Here is a 27,682-nt window from a genome sequence, read left to right on the forward strand (position 1 = left end):
TCTTATTCTCAGGTGAGATTTAAGTATCAAAATGAATCTGCTTCAGCAATAACTTACATTGTTTCCTCTGCCAGTATACAGTATATTAGAGTTAGCCTGAAAATTAGGAAAGGATAATGGACGATGATGGCTTTGGGCCCGTAGACTGGTCCAGTAATCTTAGCGGTGTATGGTGCCTAAATAATACAGTCAGGCCCGCCAAGGCATAATGCCAGGATCTCAATAAAAGAAGAAATAGAAGAAAGGGAAGAAATAAGTCACAATATATTAATGCTGGATAGGCTCTAGAAAATCTAGAAGCATTCATGTAAAAAGCCTTCAAAAAATGGAAAGTTATTTTTCTTCCTAATCAAGTAATTATTCTAGTATAGTCATCAAACTTGACTCCCCAAACTCCTAGCAGCGATGAGATTTTGTAAACATTGTAAATCTCTGCTTCCTTCAATATTATCACATACATTCTTGGAAACACACTGTCATAACTCTAAAAGATATTTGAGAAATGGGGAGCATAAAGCTTCTAAAATTCTAGATTTTGATTGCCAGCACTAACAGCAGCATGAGTAACAAAAACATAAACTACTGAATAAAACTCATTTTCCAGACCAAGGATTATCATAAGCATGTCTTAAAATATATGGTTATTTCCATACCTCTTAGTCTGCAGATCACATTTAGTGAAACAAAGTATGAATTTATCCTTTAATGAATGATTTTTAACAATAAAAGTTGTTTTAATGAGTTGAGAACTATGATTGATAATTTGTCCATGGTACTAACTTTAGCTTGGTTTTAGTTTCCTCCTAAATCTCATTGACAGAATCAGGGTAAAGTGTTCACACTGCAAAGAGAATATTTCCATTTTAAATCTTTATAATGCTGAATTTTAAAGAGATTAACATAGACCATAAAGTTGTCTATAATGTATATGAATAATTAGAAAGCATTTTCAACATAATTAATCTAGCAGAATAAATCATAGTAAGAAAATATATCTAGAAATCTTTGGGTTTGAAAAGGTTAAGTCATACTTTGAAGGATAAAGTTCAGATTTATTGAGCTCCCTGAACCATTGGGAAATAGATATATTTTTAAATTAACTTTATCCAAAAGAAAATCCTATTTTAATTATACAGAAATTCTTGACAGACCTGCCAGATAAAATGGGATTTTCTGTTACTAAATCTACCAAAATCTCTTTAGGGAATAATCTGAGTTTGTTATAAACACATCAGAACACTGATGTAAAAACCCTTCATCATTCCAAAACAATATCTAGGCCAGGTTCCTATACTAGGAGATGTCTGGAAATTAGTGATTCAGAGTCTGTACATTCACAAAGTACTAAGGATATGGAATCTATGAAAATTGAAACTGGAGGGGAATATATATCCCTAGTTTATAGCTGTCTAACATAGAAAAATAATAATAAGTAGGCATTACTTATTGTTAATCATTGTGGTAAAAATAAACCAGCTATGATTCTAAGGTAATCAAGAGAAATTATTTCTGTCTCTGCAAAGTCACCTTCAGTATGTTACTTCCTGTTTGTCTATATTTAAAGTGGGAGGGGAATAGCCTGCTTTCTACTTTACAAGTTTTTACTGATCATAAAAACTAACAGTTGGTATTAAAATAATTTACAATGTTGGAAGTCCTAAAAATGTAAATCATGCTTATTTATTGCACAGTTATTATGCTTATAACTTAATTGTGATAATAACTTAAATGTTATAACATTTAATTGTTATCACATGGAAATAGCAACACACATAAACAAGAAAGTCATTCAAAGATATACACAGAAAATATTTTAATGAGGTTTGAGGTCAGAAGTAAATATCACATATAAAAAGTATCAAATTATGTTATTCAATGATGAAGCTTTTATTGATGATTAAAAAGGAATCTGAGACAAAAATATATCAACATAAATATGTATAATTGTATCTTTCTATGTATTAGCCTTGCACTGCTGATATCCTCTGAGTTGTATTTTAAAAGGTTCCCTACACTAAAACCGGGGCATCCAACTTGGACTACAGTGTCAGAAAGATGCAGACTAATTAGAAAAGTAAGAGGAATACTAAAAAGCTATTTGGGGTATCAAGATTTCATTGAACTACTTTCATTGTAATAAAATTAGAGAATGTAATTTGCTTTAAAAAAAAACTAGATTTATCACAGCTAACCTCCTATTCTACAGAACAGAGCATAGTTTATGAAGGTGGGCAATTAAAGCATGAAATATATTTTTAGACAATAAAACTGAACTAAGGAAATGAACAATGATCAGTCAAATTACGAGGATATTTCTTATAGGCACAATATCCTAAGGAAAGCATTAAAAAATGACATTCTTTAAAAAGTGTGATCTGAGACTGGTGACTTCCATCATAATCACAGCTGCCTGGAAGGTGAATATTAGGAGAATCTCAAGGATTATGGTTCAAGGCCATTCACCAAGGGGAGAAAATGTTAACAAGACTAATCTCAACAACAAAGCCAGGCATGATGGCATGCACCTGACATCCCATCTATGAAGCAAGCATTAAGTATGAGGATCATGATCCATGCCAACCTGAGCAAAAATGGGAAATCCTATTTAAAAGAAGGATAATGAGAAGTTGAGGTTTTGGCTCAAGTAGTAGAACACAAGCTTTGTGTAGAAAAAGCCAAAAGAGAGTGTGATTCTCATGAGTTTAAGCCTCACTAACCCAGTGTGAATGTGTATATACATGCACACTCATACACACATACATGATTACATTAAAAGCATGATCATAATTATAATGATGATGATAATAATTAAGGCAAAAAGAACTACAGATGTAGCTTGAGTAGTAGAGTGCCTGCCTGGCAAGTTCAACTCCCTGAATTCAAGTCACTGCATCTCCAGAAGGTGAAGAAAAACAGAGTTATAGCCTGGTAGAAATATAGAAAGTATATTTTGAGGCTCCTTTCCCATGTTGAAGAATTTGATAGCTTCATCACATATTGCCAATACAAAACTTGTTTGGATTAATAAGTTTCCACTGGTAATGCCATTACTGAATTAATCAGCATAAATAAACTCTTTATGAAAAAATCTAACTTTCTGAATGTTAGTTTAAATATGTAATAAGGGTAAAAAATAATAACAATATCAAATTCCAGGTTTCTATGAGTATTACAAAGATAATACATAAGCTAAAAATATCAAGGAAACCTCATTCTTAACTAAAATGCAAATATGTCTATTGGGTATCAGCAAGACTACAATATGAAGTTAAAATAATGAGATAGATAGCTACTATTGCTAAATTCTTAGGAACTTGGTTAATTTCTAACTATCTTCTTTTTTTTGGTCGGTCATGGGGCTTGAACTCTGGGCTTGGGTGCTGTCCCTCAGCTCTTTAGCTTAAGGCGAGTGCTCTATCGCTTGAGCCACAGTGCCACTTCCGGCTTTCTAGTGGTTTATTGGAGATGAGTCTCACAGAGTTTCCTGCCAGGGCTGGCTTTCAACCTCGATTGTCAGATCTCAGCCTCCTGAGTAGCTAGGATTACAGGTGTGAGCCACAGGTGCCCAGCTAACTAGCTTCCTTAAGTCTTGATTTAATGCCAGCTCTCACTATAGCCTGTGTTTTTTCTGGAACTCATACTAGATTTAACTTTGTGTAGTCTTTTAGGATGTAATTATCTGCTTCAAAAGGTAGCTTCTTTATAGATGGTATATGAAACAGAGGACAAAGCTTATCTTGGCTGGATTGGGATGGTTTATGGATATTTTTTGGCCTTAGTTGTGGTTTTTTTTTTTTTTTTTTTTTTTTTGCTGTTGTTTGGGGGGAGGGAGGTTGTTTTAATATTATGAGTAAAGACACCATTCATACTTGCTTTACTTTTCACACATATTCACAAAAGACCAAAAATCAATGTTTGTTGTTGGTTTTGAGACAGTCTTGCTTTACAACCCAGACTGGCCTGGAACTTCACTTCCTCTTGCCTCAGCCTCTTGAGTGCTAACATTACAGGCATGCACTACCATATTCTACTCAAATTTCATAATTTTTAAAATGATTGAGAGCCACTAACATCAGAACAATATCCACTTCAAGACATCTCTTTCTTCAGACAGTAGTTTTAGTGTAGTAGAAGAACACTGGGCTGAAAGTCAAAAGCCTTGGGATGAAATATGGGTCATGGAAATTTTTTAAGTTTCTATTTTTTCACTGAGGGGAAAAAAGGAAATTACACCTAGCTCATGGGACTGTTCTCAAGAATAAATTAGATGTATCATTTTTCTAATACAATAATAAGATGAAAACATGTTTTTCTCTTATTTTTAATTTAAAAACCACTCACCTGGGGTTGATTTCCTCCATTTCTACAATATAATTAAGATACTATGGTCTCCTTTAAGTTATTCTCCTTTCACAAATAAATCCAATGTTTTGTATTTTTCCCAAATTAGGATTTTTTAATCAGCCTCATTCTTTTCTCTGCTTTTATTTCATTTTAAATTTTTCCATTAATCATTTCATTGATACTCTTTCATAAATTATTTCTGATCTGAGTAACCCAACCCCCCTATTGCTCTCTTTCCTCATCTACTCTACCCCTTATAGTTCAACAGCTTTTAGTGAGCTTCCTTATGCAATCCATAGATAGATACAATGTACTTCAATATTATTCATCCTACACTATCAGGTGAAACTACTTGGTATAACTATTACACACACACACACACACACACACACACACACCAAACAAGAAAGTTAAACCTGCCCTTGTGAATACCAATGGGGAGGGGAGCAAATGGAGAAGGTAAATGAAGATGAATATGATTGATGAACTTTAAAACCTATTGAACCTGTTCTAAAAAGGGGGAGGGAGGACTAAGCAGAAGGTTGAAGGAGGTTAGACGTTGGATTGGTCTGAGTGCATTGTATGCCTTTGTGAAAGTGTCACAGTGAATGTCCCCTTGTAAACTAATATATATGTAATAAAAATTTAGTAAAATGTATTTCTGTATCTTGTACATTTTGGTTTTATGACTTTTTTGTCTTACTGAACAAAGTGTGCAGTTCTTTGACTCTATTTCTATGACAGAGGCACAGTACATAAATATAATTATTTGTGATACATAATCATAACAGTATTCTAATACATCATAAATGCATCAGTCCAATTCATCTCAAAGATAAGTTTTAGTTCAGTTTTAATGTTTAATTCAGTTTTTCTATCCTTCTAAGCAACTATTTTTTCCACTTACTGAAATTTGTCATTGATAATTTCATATATTAGAATATTGAAAAAACACTCTATATTTTTCCCTTTAATTTTCTAAGCATATCAGTCTAACTAGGACAGTGTAAAGGTTTAGAATATTTAGGTTCTGAATATATTAAGTGAAGTAAGCCAGGCCCAAAGAAACATAGGTCCCATGGATTTCCTTATTTGCAATAACTAGTATATGTCAAACAGAAAATGTCAGATAAGTTGATGTTAGGGAAATGAACCCTAAGATATGTATTCAAATGTTTTTTTTCTTTCATGCGATTGTTTATAACACATTTATAAGAGTATTTCTTTGTTGCTTTGTATGTCTCTCCCCTACGGTATAACCCCTGCTTTCACTGTATTTGATGTCGGTATAATTTGTGGAGGGGAAGGGAAAAAACAAATCGTTTAAATCGGGATACAGGTGGACACATTGAAACAATGAGATGTATAAGTCGTTATGTCGAAAAATGAACTTTACAACTTGGGTGGGGGGAGGAGGATTGGGTGGGGGGCGGGGGGAGGATGGAAAGGGATAGGAAGGGGAAACAAAGGAGGAGGCTACAATGCTTGATAAGAAATGTACTCATTATCTTGCCCATGTAATTGTAACCCCTCTGTACAGTTTTTCACAATTAAAAAAAAAACAACAAATCAAAGAAAGGCTGGATAAATCAGATTGCATTAAACTGCAGAGCTTCTGCATGGCAAAGAACTTAGCTAGCAAGATAAACAGAAAGTCGACAGATTGGGAGAAAATCTTCACAACAGACAAAGGCCTCATATCAAAAATATCCTTAGAGATCAAAAAATTAAACCACCTAATAACAAATCTGCAAAGAAACAACCACCTCTTTAATAAGTGGTCTAAAGAATTAAAAAGAGACTTCTCTGGAGAGGAAATAAAAATAGCCAATAGACAATGAAGAAATGTTCGACATCTCTGCCCATAAAACAAATGCAAATCAAAACTACATTGAGATTCTACTTCACCCAGTTAGAATGGCCATTATAAAGAAAACAAATAATAACAGATGATGGAGAGGATGTGACCAAAAGGGAATGCTACTAAACTGTTGCTGGAAATGTAAACTTGTTCAGCCACTCTGGAAAGCAGTATGAAAAGGTTCCTCAAAAGACTGGACATAGAGCTCAATCCAGTAATCCCATTGCTGGGCATCTACCCGAACGATCACAAACAAGGCCATACTAAACCTACCAGAGCAACTATGTTCATTCCTGCATTATTTACCATAGCTAAAATGTGGAACCAACTGCCCCTGGGGAGATGAATGGATCAGGAAAATGTGGTATATATACACAATGGAATTCTATGCTTCCATCAGAAAAAAATGGTATCGCTGCATTTGTAAGGAAATGGAAAGACTTGGAAAAAAATCATATTAAGTGAAGTAAGCCAGACCCAAAGAAACATGGGCTCCATGGGCTCCGTTATTTGTAGTAATTAGTATATATCTAGGATAGTCTGGGCAGAGAATCATAATAGCTCAATAACTATGTACATTTGACCATATAAAATGATGCTAATCAAAATCAATTACAAGATATTGAAATAAGAGTTTATTTTTTGGTTTTGGTTTTGATTTTGTTTTAATGTACTGTGAGAAGTCATTTCATTTTTCTTTCATTTTTTTCCTTTGCTTTATCCCCTGTTGTCACTATTTTTTATTTTGGTACCCTGTGCCTTGTATTAACATTAATCTGATTTGGGATAAGGGAAGGGGAATAACAAAATGGTGAGAGAAAGGACAACGAGTGAACTAATGCAACAGACACTATGTTGGAAATTAACTTTACCACTTGGGTGCAAAGGTAGTCCGAGGGGTGGGCATGGGGCAAGTGGGAGAAAAATGTGGGAGGGAGTAACAATGTTCAACAAGAAATGTACTCTTCTGTAACTGTAACCCCTCTATATATCACCTTTACAATAAAATAAAATAATTTTTTATTGTGAAAATACTGTACAGAGGGGTTACAATTACATAGGCAAGATAATGAGTACATTTCTTTTTTTTTTTTTTTTTTGGATCCAGTCGAGGGGCCTGAACTCTGGGCCTGGGCGCTGTCCCTCAGCTCTTCAGCTCAAGGCTAGCGTTCTACCACTTGAGCCACAGCGCCACTTCCGGCTTTTTTTCTTTTTGCTTATGTGGTGCTGGGGAATCGAACCCAGGGCCTCATGCATGCAAGGCAAGCGCTCTACCACTGAGCCACCTTCCCAGCCCAATGAGTACATTTCTTATCAAGCATTGTTGCCTCCTCCTTTGTTTCCCCTTCCCACCCCTTCCCATCCTCCCCCTGCCCCCCCAATTCTCCCCGCTTCCCCTCTTCTCCTCCCCCCCCCACCAAAGTTGTAAAGTTCGTTTTCGACATAACAACTTGTACATCTCATTGTTGCAATGGGTCCACCTGTATCCCTATTTAAACGATTTGTTTTTCCCCTTCCCCTCCACAAATTATACTGACATAAAATACAGTGAAAACAGGGGTTATACTGTGGGGGAGGGACATACAAAGCAACAAAGAGATAATCTTATAAATGTATTAGAAACAATCGCATGAAAGAAAAAAAACATTTGAATACATATCTTAGGGCTCATTTCCCTAACATCACCTTATCTGACCTTTTCTGCTTGACTCAGACATATACTAGATATTGCAAATAAGGGAAACCATGGGACCTATGTTTCTTTGGGCCTGGCTTACTTCACTTAATATAATTTTTTCCAAGTCTTTCCATTTCCTAACAAATGGGGCAATGTCATTCTTTCTGATGGAGGGATAGAATTCCATTGTGTATATATACCACATTTTCTTGATCCATTCATCTACTGAGGGGCATCTGGGTTGGTTCCATATCTTAGCTATAGTAAATAGTGCTGCAATAAACATAGTCAGTTTGGGAGAAGATCTTCACTAGCCATACAACAGACAAGGGTCTCATATCTAAAATATACTTGGAGCTCAAAAAATTAAATCCCCCAATAACAAATCCTCAAAGAAACAACTGTCCAGTAAATAAGTGGGCTAAAGACTTAAAGAAAAACTTCTCTAAAATAAAAATTTTTAATAAAAAAAGAATATTTAGATTCTGGTTCTAGACTGAGAGGAAGAGATTGAATTTTTTATATTAAAGAAATAGAAGAAAACAATAAAAATAGAAGAAAAATGACAAATTTGGACTCCACACCCTGATCACAAAAATATGCTTTGCAAAGGTCCCATGTAGAACTATCAGGAAAACTAACTGCACCCATAAGAATCAAGTAGACAAAGGGGAAAGAAGATATACCTGCAATTTCTTGCAGTGTGTTGGCATGCATGTCCAGCAGCACAGTTCCATTCAGAATGCAGCTCCTCAACTCAAACAGGCTGTGCAAGGACAGAGTGGCCACATAAGGCTTGCTCCACCTCTCCCCTCCATCCTCCACATCTTCTTCAAACTTCAGCCATCTGTGCAAACAAATATTCTTATCAGCACGCTGACTATTACAGATGAATGATCCTTTATCACAGTAACAAAGAGTAGAACCAGAAAGATTACACATAGTTTCTTGGTTTTAGGGTTTTGAGGAACTATGTAAAGGTAATGTAAATTACTTTTGTTTTGATTCAATTAAGTCAGCATTGTTTGTACCATTTGAAAGATGACCCAAAACAAACATCATGAGATTTTTTTGGTCATTAATCTTCCTAACCATAAGAAATATTTTAATGAATATTGTGCTTCACTAATAAAGACCGTATACTTCTTCATGGAAAAAGCAATAGTAATTGAACCAAGAAAATGAATGTTCATTATACTGAGTTGGAGTTCCTAAACCTGAACATTTTAGTTCTAAGAAATGTTCTCATTTGTTATTTCAGGGAGTACAATTTGGAGCCTATTCTGAGGGAGAAAATCCTATTAGGGTTGTCTGGAAGAAAGTTCATGAGAATATATGCTTCCTAGGAACTGTATTTATGAGAAATGAGCAAGGACTCAATTTCCTACTTATTCCTGCCAGGGATGGAGAACAGGAGAAGGACTATGATATTGTGATGGCAAACAGAGGGCAGCTGCCTTCTGAGTGAAATGAATATTCAGCAAAAAGTAGGATTGTTTGTATTCATGATAGATAGGAAAACAAAGGGAAACGAATGATGTTACTACCCTGGCCCCAGCCACACAGTTTTTTAGAGATTTCTTCTCTAATCCTAACAGATGACCAGCTTAATCCTAGCCTCTTCAACGAACCCTAGGTTAAATTGCCTTTCCCTCCTCCCATTCTCCACTATTTCCCTCGTCCCTTCTATCCTTTGTCATTTTGACCCCATTTCCTCTCTGCAAGCAATATCACAAAAATTCTCTACATTACATTACTCCTTTATGTAATCAGATGGCCCAACTCCAACAGATGACTATCAAAGGTATCAGCCTAAAGTAACCAAAGTAATTTGTACAAATGATTCATGTATAGAGTTAAGAAAGCTCTGGTGTTCAGAGAGTTTCAAAATGGCTAGGAAATAGCGACAAAACCAAAAGGGAGTAGCTGTATCTGCCAAAGCTCTACAGACTTTGGAATAACTCAGGACTGTGGAGAATATGGCATTGGACAACAGCTTTCATTTCTGTCCCAAGTCCCTGACAGTATCTATTGAAGGTTAGCAATTTTTAAAACATTTTTGTCTGCACATACTGTTTGCAGTTGTGCTTCCTTTTCTCCCCTACTTTTTATTTTATTTCTTTTCTTGGTTTGATTGGAGTTTTGTGGTGGTGGTTGTTGTCTGAGACAGTATTTACGTAGTCAAGTCTGGACACTCCAAGTCATGATGCTTCTACCTTCACCTCTCAAGTGCTAGGATCACAGGTATGAACCCACCACACCTTGCTCAGGAATTTTTCATATCAATAATTCTTAACAGATTTTTAGCCCTTAATTGATTCATAATACCTCATAATTCATATGATGATCATTAGTATTGTTCACGAACCGGTTCTCCTCCTGTTTCATCACTGCCAGGCTTTCTTTTAATTGAGTGAGTCTATGTGACTGTGACTCATTCTGCCCAGTGAAGGGGATATTGTGTGCATCATTCCCAAATGGAATATTTAATTGTTAAGATAAGACCCTCTTTTTCCCGGACACAGCAACCAACAGTACTTAACAAGTGATCTTCAATAGCAAGACAGGTCTCCAAGTGCCTACAGAGAAAAGATTAGTAGAGCCTCTAACAATTCGTGATGGAAATCTACAATGAACCACAAATACACTTGGTGATTTTAAGCCATTGAGATTTAAAATTATTCATTGCATAATTCAGCCAATTCCTACTGATATATACTCCAATTTTAGCGATTCATACTAGAATAAAAGTCCTAATTTGAGCCAGGTCTAAGGTTTAAGGGCTCACTCACACTTGTAATCCCAGCTACTCAGGAGGCTGAGGCTGGGAGGGTCAGAGTTCCATGACAGCCCAGCAAATGGGAGACTCCAATTCATCACAGCTTTACATTGGTTCATGGACAAGCCAACTAACAATCAACTTCTTGACTGACAAGATGAACAATATTATAAAAAGTACATTAAACTAGTTTGAGAATTTTTAAGAAAAAACATAGCCAAAATACCATGTGAGTAAATAAAAGTTTGTTGTTGTTGTTTATAAATTATCTGAAGTAGTTTTTCATCTGTATATAAATAAGAAAAAGCTGGGCATGATGGTGCACATGTGAAATTTTAGCCACTTGGAAGAGAGAGGCAGGAAAATTGTAAGTTCAAGGCTACCTAGGACAAAGGGAGTGAGAATCCATCTCAAAAATCAAAATGAAACATTGACAATAGGCTGGAATGAAGCTCAAGCACTGAAGTACTTGGCTGGCATTGACAAAGCCTTGGATTCAATTCTTTTAAAAAGATGAGATAAATTCAGCACATTAATAAAGTTTTCCAAGATCACACAGCCAGCGACCTTGTCAAAGCAACTTTCAATACCAATTTGTTTTGAATTTTGTTGTTTTCATAGTCTGTGCCATTTCCAATCGACTCAAATGAATTTATACAATCATATACATCCCAAAGATTTGTGCTTATGCCTATAGTGAAACAACAGATATAATATTTGATTTTCATTCATTCATATATAAAACCATTCAATTTTTAAATGTTCCTTTTAATTCTTCTTACCTGCTGTACTATGTTTCTTCCTTGTAAGTAAGATTCAAACATCCTATACTATAGAATGGGATCTGACAATACTTTCCTCAAAGCAGGGCTGAGGGAGGGCAACAATGTTAATTAAACCTTCTATCACCTTGTATACTCTGATATACAGTTGGAAAATAGAGCAAAAGAACATGAACCTACCGAGCAGTGCTTATGCTACTGTCATGTTAGCTAAAGATCTCTGTTAGATATGAATTCTAGCTCCCAGTCTATTGGGTGCTAAGAAGACTTAGTGCTGAAGAAGGTGTAATTGTGTTTGGAGAGTGAGAATATCTACAATTAAGGTTTCTGGGGGTATAGTACATTCTATCATCCATATACATAAAAGTACTTCTAATTTTTTATGTCTAAAATATTACTCAAGTGAAATATCCTTAAAAGAAGCAGGGTAGGAAAACTTTTCTGCCCAGGGTCATTTGGGTATTTATAAATATCCAATGGTAAATATCCAATGATCCAAATGATGTTACAACATCATTGCAGACCTATATTTACTGAATTTTAAATTCAGTGAAATTAAAATGAACTCTCCTGCAGTAGCATTGGCAGGAGACAAAATGGTTTTGAGATCATCCCCATCACTATCAGATCTATACTAAAATAATCATAGTTTCATAATTACTCAAGAAGATAACACTATAAATTACATGTATAATAATATTGCTTGCAAGGTTTATGTTTTCATTTTTTCAGTTTATTTAGTTTTTTTATTGTGAAAATACTGTACAGAGGGGTTATAATTACATGGGCAAGATAATGAGTACATTTCTTATCAAGCATTGTAGCCTCCTCCTTTGTTTCCCCTTCCCAATCCTCCCCACCACCCCCCACCAAAGTTGTGAAGTTCGTTTTCGACATAACGACTTGTACATCTCATTGTATGGTTTCATTTTTTAAATTCTCCCTCTCTCTCCTCCCTCTCTCTCTCCTCCCTCTCTCTCCCTCTCTCTCTCTCTCTCTCTCTCTCTCTCTCTCTCTCTCTCTCTCTCTCTCTCTCATTCTCTCCTCTCTCTCTCTCTCTCTCCTCTCTCTCTCTCTCTCTCTCTCTCTCTCTCTCTCTCTCTCTCTCCTCTCTCTCTCTCTCTCTCTCTCTCTCTCTCTCTCTCTCTCTCTCTCTCTTGTGTGTCATGGGGCACGAACTCTGGGCCTGAATACTGTCCCCTCAGCTCTTCAGCTCATGGCTACCTGTCTACACTTGAGCCAATGCACCACCTCCGGGTTTCTGAGTGGTTTGTTGGAGATAAGAGTCTCACAGACTTTCTTGCCCGAGCTGGCTTTGAACGGATATCCTCAGATCTCCTGAGTAGCTAGGAATACAGGCCTGTGCCACCAGTGTCTGGCTTTCATTTTTAAAATACTTTCTTGATATCACAAACCCTTTCTTTTTTTTTCATTTGCTTAATTTTATGCCTTTTGACTGTATTTTCTGTTTTATTTTTTAATATATATTTTTATTGTAAAGATACTGTACAGAGGGGTTACAGTTACATGAGCAAGGTAATGAGTGCATTTCCTATCTAGCATTGTATGTTCGTCCACCATGGTATAACCCCTGTTGTCACTGTGTTTGATTCTGGTGTCCTGCATCTTGTATATACATTTTTCTAATTTGGGTAGGGGAAGGGAAAAAACAAAATGATGACATAAGGATACAGGTTGACCTATTGTAACGAGATGTACAAGACACTATGTTGAAAACAAACTTTACAACTTTGAGGGGGGAGGAGTTGAGGAGGTGGAGAGGAAAGGGATGGTAGGGGAAAAACAAAGGAGGGGGGTAACAAATGCTCAAACCCTTTCTATAAGGAAATTCATAGTTAAATATCTCTTCTTGATAAGAATAAAGATGATGAAATAAATAACTAGGTTTTCATATCATTTCATCTTGGCTCTTGTAAAAGTAAAGCATTTTAATTTTAAGAATGCTATGAAGATTTACGCATGCGGTTGTGTACCTATGGGCTCCATTGATCTTGATCTGTGAGCAAGAAGCCCCAGACATGTTAAATTATGTTAAATTGTTACTCCCTGCTACAGCCTTTTGAAATTTTAGTATTATTTCTTTATGCTTATATGTTTTAAGTTTTTCATTTCTTTCTTTATTTTTTCTTTTTGTTTTTTTTCAAAATAAAATTTAAAAAGAAGAATAAAAAGGATATGATTGGTTCCCCAACCACAAAGAAAATTCCTTATGTAAACCTTTATATTCCCAGACTGGACTCTATTCCTACCACTTGGCAATAGGACATTATTCTTCCCTGTCTGAGAATATTATCGTCATGGAACAATGTAGTTTGAAACAGTTTAAAACTGGCTTTTCTTCACTAAGGATGATACTTTTATGATCCACTCAAGTTGTGGCATGCATCAATATTTCATCCCTTGTTACTGCTTAGTACTATGTGGAAAATGAAGTTTACATCTTGTGCGTGGGGACAGGAAGAAAAAACTAGAAGAGCGCAAGAGAAAGGGAGACATAGTTCAAAAAAGAATTATACTCATGTAACTGATTCATGTAATGCAACCCCTCTGTATAGCAACTCTACAATAACAATAAATATAAAAATAAAATTTTAAACAAGTTTTAAAAAAATGAATGTATCAAAGGTTCATAAGGGCATATAAGTTGTTTATAGGTTTTGTTTTTACAAATAAATCTGTTATGAACACAAATATAGAAGTTTATGTGTGAACATAAGTTTTCATTTTTCTGGAACAAATACCTAAACAATGCCTATGATTACTAGATCTTCAAAACTTCTCCAGAGTGGTTCTGTACTATTTTATATTTGTACCAGCAATGTATGAGAGAATTAGTTTATCTGTATTCTCACCTGAATTTAAATTTAAGTAGCTTAAGTAGTTGTGTAAGTTTTAGCTATTGGAGTAGGCATGTACTATTCTCACATAGTTTAATTTGCCTTTTCCTAAAGATTGCAATATTGTGTATCTTTTTATCTGCTACTTGTCCTATGTGCCTCCAGTTTGGAAAAACATCTGAGACTTTTACCCATTTTCTTAGTTGATTTCTTTTCATCCTATTGAATATTCATGGTTCCTTCTTCCATTTTTATTGTTGCTTTGTGTGTGTGTGAAAAATGGGAGGTGATTTTTTTTGGTTCTCTATTCTGCTCCACTAATCTATGTGACATTTCACAAACAAATCCAAGTGGTATGCTGTTTCATTTGCAATTATTTGCTTGAATGGGGGGCGAGTGATGAGAAAAGTGTACAGTCTCTGAAGTTCTGAGTAGTTTTGTAGCTAAAATGACCAAGTACAAACTACGTGCATGGATGGTTTGATTACCCACTGGTTTTATGAATGTTATGGGTGAAGACAGAAGGTACTTTCCATAAAAAGGAATCCACAAGTTACAAATATCAAGTTACTAAAAATACTAAACACTTCAAAATTCAGTGCTTTATGCCAACTCCAGAATGATGCCAAAAACATTGAGGCATTTAAATGCACGTTTTAAAAGATACTATATTAAAAAATAATATATGTATATGTACATACATATATATCATAAGTATATCGCAGTTTCCTGGATCCTTTTTTATTTCATTTCATCCTGCAAGATAGAAATTAAGGTCTGGGAGTATACCTTTTAGTCAAATCTTAGTTATGGAAGATACTCTGAGTTGCAAAAAGTCTGACAGAAGCTAATGACCTAAATAGTTGTAATTTGTTCCAGTTTTCAAATAAACTTTGCTGACATTGTTTTAAATAGTAAGCTAAAGAAAATAGGAGTCTCAGAGCATGAATGTGATTGATATACAATGCAAAACCTAAAATAAAATAATAAAATAAAATAAAACAAAAACTTCCACATTTTCTATATGGGGAGAGGGTAGGTTTAAGCCCTAAGCAAATTATTTTGATTTTCTTCAGTATGTCTGGATCTGTTTATATCCATGAATAGCACATTGAAGTCTCTTTCTACTAAACAACATTAAATATGTGTGTCATCAATTCTTTGAGGATTAAGTTGATGATAATCTGCTCTACAATATTCATATTAAAATACACAAGAGAAAATTCTTTTACCAGGGAGGAATAGATGCTTTTCTAGAGAACTTAACTCTTTCTGGGTATTTTGTTTACAACTAACTCAATGTAACTTTTCTAGGAATTTTTTTTCTCATTCTACCTAAATGGGAAGGAGATCCTATGTCTCCAAAAGTAATGCTTTATGGAAGCAATACACGTTTGCTCAAAAGGAAGCATCTTCTCTCAGGAGAATTGGGGACGTGGCAGGTGGGGGGAATATGGTTTTGGTGAAGCTAGAGAATAACATGGGTAATGTCTGACTATCCATCATCCTCTTAAGAGAAAATTAAAGTCTCCAAACCCATAGGCCATTCACTGTTCTTAGTTCACATGACCTTCACACTTTACATTCTTTGAAAAATCCAGATGACTTGAACACATACATTTTTTTGTACCATGGGCCTTCATAGCACTAATGAAACTATTTTGATGTAATAAACCTTTTCCCCAACACATGTATGTATCAGAGGCCTGACTGCTACCCCCTGCTTTGCCTCTTCTGTGCTCATTAGTGGGAGGCATTTTTAAAGGGCAATCACAGTGAGTCAAGCATGTTGTCTATACGGTTGCACAGCTGTGGCAGCTCTGCTCACTTTTCTATTAATAACATTGATATTTATAAGCAGGACATTGTAATTGTGTTGATTTCATTAGCCTCCTCACATGTTCTATTTAGCATTTTAAAAGCTGAACAGCTGGTTTTCACAAACATTTAATAAATAATTCTGATTCAAAAATTTACCTTCAAAATAGAACACTTTGCTTAAGTTTCACTTGGCAATAACAGTGGCCATGAATTATTCAATATGTGATATGTGACAGGTGCATTGTGCCGATGAAACATCACTTTTATTTCCACTATTGAAGTAGAAATTTATTAATCCCACCTGGTATACTAACCAAAAGAAAGAAGTGCTTAAAGTTATTATGCTAATGATTTATTAGAATTAAATTACATTTGAAAAATCAGATGGATGCATGAATTAACTCAAATTCTCTTTTTTAAGTGAACAAAGGCAACAAGAACAAAATTACTTCCATCACTTTAAGACCAACTACATTTCTAAGTCCTCAATAAATATATTCATTTTTTTCCCTGAAGTATTGTATCTCAGCCAAAATTCGTCTACCCTCCTCTTCAATGTCTGTTACTATTTTGATTGCTCATCAGATGTCTCCCTGAACCTCAAACAGCTGTGCCATGCATAAGGTTCCAAAAACATAGCTACAAACACGTCCTATCTAGGATTAATAGAGGACGCTAACTAGATTAACTAGATTGTCTCTTTTATTCCTTACAAATAAACAGTAATATACTCCGGTGACTTAAGACAAGTACATTACTAAAGTTAATCTATTAGAGCCTGATAAAAATCCTAGCTGCTCAGCTGTGACGGAGGACAGAACCAGGTTCTAGTGTTGCCTCTGTTATCTCCCTCTCTCATGAGATGGGAAAGTTACAAGAAGTTTCTGATTCAAGGAATAGATGCTAGGCAGTGGTAGTTCATGTCTGTAATCCTCCTTATTCTGGAGCCTGAGATCTGAGGATCACAGTTTGAAGCTAGCTCAAGAAGGATACTTCTGTGAGAATCTTATCTCCAACCAACCAGCCAAAAGCTTGAAGTGGAGCCTTGGCTCAAGTAGCAGAATACCAGCCTTGAGCAAACAGCTAATGGATAACTACCCAAATTACCAAACTATTCTAAGTAATTCATGCCAAAATATATGTTCCAATCTTACTTCCTAGTTTTTTTATGAAAGATACAAATTAAAAAGAAGATTCTGAAGGACATGCTTTCAAAATATACTTCTAGCAATAAATAAATTAAAGAGACTCCCTTCAATGTGTTCCAAAAATATTGTTTCCTGCAACCAATGGAGGGCAGATGCTTATAACCTTAAACAAAGAACTTCCTTATCAACAACTTTATGATGATTAAACATCAGGTATCACAACACTAAATTGTGGTGATGATCATTCCTTACTTTCCTGTTGCTAAATAATGCTGAGCATGTATATTGTGTGTTTTTGAAACTCCAGTGTAGTTTTTGATGCAGTTGAACAAAAATAAGATAGAACATGATTCATCTTAAAATTAACCAAGTTATAAACCAGGCACAGTGACTCAGGCCTGTTATCCTACCTACCTAGGACGTAGGACCAAGGTGAGCCCACGTTTTTGGAGGCCCCCATCTCAACAGTAAAGCTGAGCTTGGAACCATGTCCTTGTCATTCCAACTACATCAGGAAGTGTAACAGGAAGATTGAAGTCCAAACCTGTCCAGATGAAAAGGAAGACCCTATCTCAAAATATAACCAGCAGCAAAAGAAAAAGAAGAAGCTGGAAGTATGGTTCAAGTGGTGAAACAACTGCCGAGTGCAATGTCTTACGTTCAAACCTCTGTATTGTCAACTAAGTCGATCAAGTTATGTGTAAACTATCTTAAATTCATTTCTGAACTTAAAATATTTCAATATGAATATAACAAGTAAAATCCAATAACTTAGGTAACATTTTATTAAAAGCAGTAATAACAAACTATCATGCCACATTTCTAAAGTGTTCAAAAAGGCAAATAAAGAAAATAATGACAACATGAAACAAATCAAAGACATAAACATTCACAAAGAAAATTAGGCTCTTATGTAAAGATGTCAAACACTACTAATAATTTGAAAAGAGATAAATGATGATGATATTTATGTTTCATATATAAAGTAAAAAAATAGCACGATTTAGCTAGCAATTTAGTACATCAAGGATATGGGGAAAATCGGCACTCATAAACTTCTGGTGAAAGTATAAATTACTGAAACATGGTGACCATTTTGCAATATCTATCATACTAAAAGAAGGTTTGCTGTGTATGGTATCTAAAACTACACTGTTAAAATTGTATCCTCCATAAATACTTGCCAAATATTGCCAGCATATTGTGTAAACAATCACTAAAATAATTTTTATGGAAATTTCAACCTAAATACCTCTCAAGGTTGGCAAAACAGAGAAAGTCTCTCACAAGACTAAGTAAAGGTTGATTCATTTAACTAAATGCAAAATTGAAATTCTAAAGGTTGCACAAATTGTTAGAGCTGATACAGAAATTTCTATAAAGATAGGACATGAAAACATAATTCATGAACACTATATATTATATAATCTCTCTTGTATAAAAAGAAAAGGAGCACATATTTATTTGTAGGTCTTAGTATCAAATTCTTTAAAAAAATTCAAAGAAGTTGTTAATAGGGAAAAGCTCAAGAGGAAGTATTGTTAGTATTATGCTCACCTTTGATCCTCAGCTCCACCCAAACCTGGAGCTTCTCCCTGCCCCAGAGTTCTGCCATACAGCTGTCCCCTCCCTCTCTCTGCCCAGACCCACCTGAACTCCCATCTACCTCACTTCCTATCCCCCAGACCCTCCTGCTACCTGGATAGTGACGGAGGCCATGTGCTCCCTCTTGGGGGAAATATGACTCCTCTAATAAATCTTATAATAATCTTTCTCCTGTGCCTACCTGCCTCTGCGTGGTCCCCTGAGATGGATGTGTGGGATTCTCTCTCATTGGTGGTGGCCCATGAAAACATAATTCATGAACACCACATATTATATAATCTCTTGTGTAAAAAGAAAAAGAGCACATGTTTATTTGTAGGTCTTAATATCAAATTCTTTAAAAAAGTCAAAGAAGTTGTTAATAGGGAAAAGCTCATGAGGAAGTACTATGAGTAAAAGTAGAGGACACTGTGGCTTTTCTATCACCATATGCTTTCTGAGTTTTAATCATTGGCAATCATGAGTTTTATTTTTAAAATGTTAAGGATGAAGTAGATGATAGACATTTTAGAATTTTAATTTATGTTTAATATTTTTAAATAAAAGGGAACTTCAAGTAAATATCTTTATCACTCAAAATATATCAAACTAGCCAGTATTATATTCATATCATTATAGAACACCTAATCCCACACCAAGCCTGGTTGGATAGAGCTAAGGCAATAAGTATATGTAAGTACAAGTTTAATGTGATTGAATGGAGTACTATTGCAGTCAAGCCTCCTGGTTCATGCCTATATTCCCAACTCCTCAAGAAGTAGAAGAAGGAGCAGAGTCTTAGGACAGTCCAGGCAAAGTTAGCTGGAGACCATTTCTGAAAACCAAACCAAAAGCAAAAGGATGTAGCAGAGTGCTGTCCTTAAGTTCAATACATAGGGCAGGGTAGATGAATGGTAGGAGGTAGGGAGGGGGAGGGGAAAGAAAAAAGAAGAAATAGGGAGGGAGAGAGACATGGGAATAGAGAAGAATGGAGGGAAGGAAAATAAGGGGGGAAAGGAAAGCTATTACAACCTGAAGATGTCTAACAATATGTGTCTGGGAGATAAAATTTCTGACAATTAGTGCTGCCTTACCATGGAAACAAAAACCTATTGTATATGTGTTTATCTGAATTAGGGAAGGGAAGGGGAACAAAAGAATAGTCAAAGGACAAAGGGGGAGCCAATGCAAATGATCTGTACAACTTGCCAGGGATGAGGGGGAGAAAAAGTGGGAGAAAATGGGAGAGGGGTAATAAGTTCTACAAGAAATGTACTCACTACCTTACTAATGTAACCCCTTTGTACATCACCTTGACAATAAAATTAGAATTTAAATTTAAAAAAAGGAAAACCTAATAAAATAGCCAACACTGCATCAGTGATCTATTCCTGAATACCCTACTCCTTCTGCCTAGTATATCACCTCTCTACTTTTCTGCCTAGCTTACTCCCATTCCACCTTCAAGAGTCAGCTCAGAGCCAGGCACTGGTGGCTCAGGCCTGTAATCCTAGCGACTCTAGAGTCTAGGATCTGAGGATTACGGTTCAAAGCCAGCCTAGGTAGGAAAGTCCGTGAGACTCTTATCTCCAATAAACCACTCAGAAGACAGGAAGTGGCGCTGTGGCTCAAGTGCTAGAGCGCTAGCCTTGAGCTGAAGAGCTGAGGGACAGTGCCCTGGCCCAGAGTTTAATTCCCACAACCAAAAAAAAAAAAAAAAAAGAGTCAGCTCAGGAGTCACCTGTCCCAGGAGATGTATCCTGTCCTCCTCCTTCACCCTTGTTGTTAAGATACCTGCTAACCTGCTAATCAAAAGTGTGATTTTCAGACCAAAACCATCTGGCAGGGCATCAGCTGGAAGCTTGTTAGAAGCATAGGACCTGAGAGTCTATGCCTAAGGTTTACAAAATGTTCATTTTTAACAAGACCCCAGGCAGTTTATATTCACATAAGATTTGGGGAAGCATTAGGTAAGTGACAATCCTAGGTGTGCCCACAGTTATTCATGCATACCGGTAGCATTCATGATTCCACATTTACAACTTGGGTGGCTTGTCTAAATTAGAATCTGAGGCAGACTTTTGTGTGTCCTTTCCTACATCCATTGTATCTACCATAGACCATAAATAAAGTTAATTAAACGAGGAAATGAACAAGAAATGAAAAATAATCAGAAAGTTGAGTTGATTACTTTTTTTACAGTAATTCATGAGTTATAGGGCAATATGCAAATATTAATTACAAATGATAGAAAAAGTAATTTTTGAAATGACATGAGGAAAAGCACTCTATTTAAATGCATTTATACCCTAGAAACACATTATAAAACATTTGTATTCTCACCATTACATGAAATCAAGGACTGCCCCTAAAGCCTCTTAACATTTGCCCTTTATTTTAAAAAGTCTCACACTCAAATTACCACATTAATATTGCCAATTGGGGTGTAAGCCAGCAGCTGAAAAGACAGAAATAAATTACTTGTAGATTTCTATTGTTTTGCTGATGACACATAAATTAAGTTGCTGTGTGAGACCGCAGCTGTTGCTGGCTCTGCGTCACTGTTTACTTATAATTACTGCCTTCAGATTTCATTCTGACCCATCTCCCATCATAAGATCTGCCCAGGCCAGATGATCAAGATGAAAATCAGCAGTAAGCATGGATGCTTGAAAAATCATGGGACTGGGAATTTCTTTTATTAATAAATGAAAAATAGTTAGTATTCCTTCACCCTTCAACCCAAATCCTCACCTGGCTGTTTCTCGCCACTCAGCATCCTCACCTTCACGCCAGCAAATCTCATCCAGTTCTGTGAAAAGGTCATGAGGAATGTGTTCCTCATCGTCATCCTCAGTTCCAAGAATAAACTGTACTCGCTGTGATGGGGTATCTATGAAAAATAAGAAATAGAACATTTATTATTGTAACTCTAAGCAACATATTTCAGTCACTATGCTCAATACTCACATCTCCCTTATTCTCCACTGCAACACTCACCTAGTGTATACTTGGGTAGTAAAATTAAATTTAATATAGCATTAAGTCTACTATAATATGGGAATATAAAAATGCAAATGTACAGAGACAGTCTGAAAAGGAAGAAGTAAATTGTCCATGAGCCAGATGTTAGTGGCTCATATCTATAATCCTAGTTTATTCAAGAAGCTGAGATATGGAAACATCATAGTTCAAGGCCAGCCCAGACATAAAAGTTCACTAGACTCCATTTCTAAAATAACCAGAAATAAAGCAGGTTCCCTAATCTCAGACTTTCAGTCCCTAGAACTGTGAGAAACGAATTTCTGTTGTTTATGAGCCATTAAGTCTATGGTACTTTGTTACAATACAATGAACTAGTTAAGACATGTATCTAGATTGATGATCCAGATATGATCCAACTAGAGAGTACAGTAAAATAGTCCAAATAGATAGGGGCCATTGACTTTTTTGTGTGTGCAAGTCATCATGCTTGAATTCAGAGTCTGAACACTGTTCCTGAGCCTTTTTGCTCAAGGCCAGTGCTTTATCACTTGAGCTACTTCATTTCTGGATTTTTGGTGATTAGAAATAAGAGACTCAAAGATTTTCTTGCCTGGATTGGCTTCAAACTGCAGGCTTACGATTACAAGCATGAAACACCAATGCCTGGTTGATAATTGACATTTTAAACATGCAAAGACACTTTAATGGAAAATATTCCTTACTTGTGTCTTTCTGATGTGTCTTTTCAACAAATGGTGTCAGAACAATTAGATATTCACATTTTAAAAAGAAAACTTTGTACTAAAGTTCACGTCTTAAACCAAAATCAACTTATAATAGACCATCACGCTTAATATAAAATATTAAATTATAAAACTTTCAGAAGAACACAAAAGCAAAAATTTTTTTGACCTTTAGGCAAAGAGCTCTTCAACTTGATACCAAATGTATAAACCATAGCAGAAGAAAATGGGAAGTTGACATTAATCAAAATTCTAATTTTTTCTTCAGTGAAGACACTGTTAAAAGGAAGATAAAAAGAGGCTGGGAAGGTGGCTCAGTGGTAGCGTGCTTTTCTAGCATGCATGAGGCCCTGGGTTCGATTTCTTAGCACCACATAAGCAGAAAAAGCCAGAAGTGGCGCTGTGGCTCAAGTGGTAGAGTGCTATCCTTGAGCTGAAGAGCTGAGGGACAAGGCCCAGGCCGAGTTCAGGCCCCATGACTCACTCTCTTCTCTCTCTCTCTCTCTCTCTCTCTCTCTCTCTCTCTCTCTCTCTCTCTCTCCTCTCTCCCTCTCCCCCCCTCTCTCTCTCTCTCTCACACACACACACACACACACACACAGAATATAAAAAGAACCTGCAGAGGAGGGAGAAAAAAATATTTGTAAATTTTACATTTAACAAAGTCCAGAATATATAGAGACCTCTCAAGATAGAACAGTAAAACACAAGCAAGTCAATTAAAATTGGTCAATAATTTACAAGTAACACTTTACCAGAGACAAAAGATGGATCATTACTAAGCACGTGAAAACCGTCAGTAATGTTTTATTTGTTTAGTGGCATAAAATATCAGAATCTGTATCAGAAAATTGTGAAGGGTGTCCATATTTACCATTTTAATTTTATGGCTGCTGGAAAAATGACAAGGCTTTTGGTTCAGAGACAAAACAGAAGCTTGTTGCTCACAGCAACAGTAGTGCCCAAAATATCATCATCTGCATGGGTTCTCCAGGCCTCAAATCCCACAGAAGGACATATTAAAAGCCAGGAGATGTCATGTAAATAGTAAGAAGAGTTACAGAAGAACAAGCTTAGTAAACTCAAGTCATTCACAAAGAAACAACCCTCCCTGACTTTGCACTGTAGGGAGACATTATCTCAGTTACACTGGACAGGAGGCAAACCTGCCATTTGATCCAGAATGGATCTTTCTTCTTAGTCTGCCTAGCATACAAACATGCTTGAAAAGGGCCAGGCACAGAGGCAGCCAGTTGCCTCTGCTCACAAGATAGTCAGGAATATATGTGATCTATAGAAAACTGTCTCCCAACCCATCTTGTGATCATTCTGATTGCACATTCTGTGCACATTCTTTGTGCACATAAATGGAGGGGCAAAGGGTAAACAAAAGCAGCAGTGGAACTCTCTAGACACTATGTTGAAAATGAACTATACAACTTGTGGGTAAGGACAGGAGAGAAAAACTGGCATACAGCGAAGGAAGAGATGACATTGTTCAAAAAGAATTGTACTCTTTATTTGACTTACATAATTGTAACCCCTCTGTATATCACATTTATAATAATAATAAAAACAAAAAGTAAAAGAAAAAATCTCTTGTATTCAAAGCTTTTTAACATTGAATAATTTAATTTTTATCTTTAAGTCATTGTATAAAGGAGTTGCCATTTAACAGTTTATGAATACAATTCATCTTGACCAATGGCACCCCTTTCAACAATCTCACCCATCCCTCCCCTCCCCCTCCCCCTTCTCTTACTCTTTTTAATTTGGTAGGATACACACTGAATTCTCCACTGCATTCTCCCCCTCTTTCCCTTTTCATTCATCTACTTCTTCCTCTTGACCCCACCCCACCCCATTCAAATAAGGGTTTTTGTTGAAGTTTAAACTCTTTTGAAATCTGGGTATAGTGAAATATGCTTGTGATTCCAGCATCTTGAAAGTGGAGCAGGGAGAAAAGAAATTTGAGGACAGCCTGAGATATAGTGTCTTGGGTTCTAGGCCCTGGTTATGTGGTACAACCTTGTTTCAGAAAACTGCCTTCATAAATACTTTTACTGTTTTTCTGCTTCTAAGTATTCCTGCTTTTATGTATTATTTCTTCTATCACCTTCTGAGAATTAAAAGAATTTGAGGAATATTGTTTTTATTTATATTTTTTAAAGATTAGATGATCACAAGATCAAAATACAAAATTCATACTTTTCTATACAAAAGAAAAAATAATAGAGAGCAATGGATAGAAACAAAGGTATAGAGTCATAACACTATAGAATATATAGTCATAATAAAACAGAGTCATAATAATACTAGAAATAAAACTAGAAAACTTGAAGGGATGGGTGCAGTTGGGATAGAGGAGGAGGGGGGAGAATGATGGAAGGGGTGAAATGGATTAAGACTCACTGTACTGATAAATTGACATGTTGAAAGCCCTTTGTACAACTATTTAAAGATAATAAAAATACAGTTTAAAAATGAAATACAGTAAACAATTCATTTACTTTATATACCAGTTATTAAGCTTATTCTATTCTAATATTTAGCTTCCTAGGAGGCAAAGATGAAAAATACACACAGAATAATAATAATAATTTAATAACAGATTATACAATTTACTTAAATTTATGTACAAGGAAAAATTTGTTTTCTTTTCTTTTTTTTGGGGGGGGGGTCCGGTCGTGGGGCCTGAACTCTGGGCCTGGGTGCTGTCCCTCGGCTCTTCAGCTCAAGGCTAGCGCTCTACCACTTGAGCCACAGCACCACTTCCGGCTTTTATCTTTTTGCTTATGTGGTGCTGAGGAATCGAACCCAGGACCTCGAGCATGCAAGGCAAGCGCTCTACTACTGAGCCACCTTCCCAGCCCCAACAAGGAAAAATTTGTATTGGGACTGTAACTTCTACCTGCCTCGTTAGCTCAGTCATCTGACACTTTTTCCCTTGATGTTACATGATCCAGATACTTTTGCGTTCCTTATATTGCAACACAATCTACATTGGTTCCCCAACCCCCATGTCCCACAGAAGAAGATACAGAGCCAAGAGATGCTGTATATGTAGTAGAGTATGTGACAGGAAAACAAGATTAGGAAATCCAAGTCATTCACAAGGAACAGCAATTGAGATTATCTTTACAATCCTTTTCAGAGGATAGACTTCTGGGCCTTCAGCATGCAAGGCAGTACTCTCCTACTGAGCCCTCTTTAAGATTCTTAATAATATGCTCTTTCTCATAACAAATAGGGTTTGTGTGTATATAGTTTTCTCTCATTTTCCTCTATATCTTTCTAGTCTCTATTTAAATGTAATATATCTTGGCAATAATATTTAATCCTCTTTGCAAAAATGCACACTCACATACATATACATTCATTTGCAAACATTTGTTAAGCTCCTGTTTCCTAACTCAGCACCTTACATTTCTCTTTGCTATACTTACCTCAACTATAATCAATTTATCATACAATGATTGATTTGATGTCTATCTTATCTTCTTAGAGTGTAAGACTTACAAAGCCAGGGACTTTATTTGCCTTTTCCATTGCTATATCCTCAGCATATAGAGAAAACTTTATAAATATTTACCTACTTAAAGAATAAAAACTCTGTACAAATATTAACTTATAGCTGTGATATTTGTTGTATACTAAGACTTTTTTTATCCTGTTACATTTACTTTAAGCATTGCTTTCTGGATAAGGTAGTAGAATAAATGTATACAAGCCAACACGTTTATTGGCAGGGTTTTGGTTGTTTTGTTTGTTGCCTTTTTGTTCATGTTGGAAATTCTTGATTTTTTTGGTTTTGTTTTTGGTCGGTTGTGGGGCTTGAACTCTGGGCCTGAACACTGTCTCTCAGCTCTTCAACTCAAGGCTAGTGCTCTACCACTTGAGGTACAATGCCACTTCCTCATGGTGGAAATTGAACCCAAGTTTCACTCATATTATGAAAGTGCTTACTACTAGCCTCTTTCTAAGAACTCTGTTTTAAAGTAGAAAGTAAACTGGCTCAAAATTCTCAGTCTTACCTTGAACATGTGAATCAATAATGGTTACAGTACTTGGTAACGAATCTAATGTACTTGAGAAGTATCTAGAAGTTCCAAGTAAACACAGCTAATAACTTTTCTTTGTAAGACTGACCACAACAGCATTCTAGAAAACTGATACTAACCTGATGATTAAAAATTTTGTCTTAATATACAGGAATGTCATTGTGTAAGAAATAGTGTTAGGGGGCTGGATAGGGGCTCAGTGGTAGAGCACTTGCCTTGCATGCCTGAGGCCCTGGGTTTGATTCCTCAGCGCCACATAAGCAAAAAAGAAAAAAGCTGGAAGTGGTGCTGTGGCTCAAGTGGTAAAGCGCTAGTCTTGAGCTGAAGAGCTGAGGGACAGCGCCCAGGACCAGAGTTCAGGCCCCACGACTGGACTCCCCCCCCCCCCAAAAAAAATAGTGTTAGTTAGCTATAGTAGTGAAAAATAAAACAAAAAAAAATCTTTTTTTTTTTTTTTTGTGAGAATACCGTACAGAGGAGTTACAATTACATGGGCAAGATAACGAGTACATTTCCTATCAAGCATTGTTGCCTCCTCTTTGTTTCCCCTTCCCATCCCTTCCCATACTCCCCCCTCCCCCCACCCTCCACCAAAGTTGTAAAGTTTGTTTTTCGACATAACGACTTGTACATCTCATTGTTGCAATGGGTCCACCTGTATCTCTAGTTAAACGATTTGTTTTTTCCCTTCCCCTCCACAAATTATACTAACATTAAATACAGTGAAAGCATGGGTTATACGGTGGAGAGGGACATACAAAGCAACATAGAAATCATCTTATAAATATGTTAGAAACAATTGCATCATGCATTTAGATATTTGAGAATGGATTCTAGAAAAGATGACAAAGTCAAAAATGGAAACACGCATGTCATTTAACTAAAGTGAGCATTAGATTACAATGAATGATGACTCAAAATCTGAAGACAGAGAGAGAAGTTTCAACATGGTTGAATAATCAGGTTTAATATCTGGGAGAAGAAAGGTCAATTTTAAGTATTTAGGTGGGTGCTAATGGCTGGCAGCTGTAATCCTAG

The 27,682-nt window shown here is 36.0% G+C and overlaps 1 protein-coding gene across 12 annotated transcripts in view; it reads right to left on the minus strand.

The window, feature by feature from the left end:
• Slc4a10 (solute carrier family 4 member 10) overlaps window positions 1–27,682 on the minus strand; it is a 446,328-nt gene that overhangs the window by 103,908 nt on the left and 314,738 nt on the right. For all 12 annotated transcript variants that reach the window (XM_070021992.1, XM_070021977.1, XM_070022002.1 and 9 more), the window contains 2 exons: window positions 21,610–21,748; window positions 8,570–8,730 (listed from right to left, as the gene is read on the minus strand). In XM_070021992.1, coding sequence (XP_069878093.1) covers window positions 8,570–8,730; window positions 21,610–21,748 — 300 coding nt within the window. The remainder of the gene's footprint in view (window positions 1–8,569; window positions 8,731–21,609; window positions 21,749–27,682) is intronic.

This window comes from Dipodomys merriami, unplaced genomic scaffold (assembly GCF_024711535.1).
Source record: "Dipodomys merriami isolate MVZ:Mamm:240054 unplaced genomic scaffold, mDipMer1.0.p SCAF_1, whole genome shotgun sequence".
NCBI lineage: Eukaryota > Metazoa > Chordata > Mammalia > Rodentia > Heteromyidae > Dipodomys > Dipodomys merriami.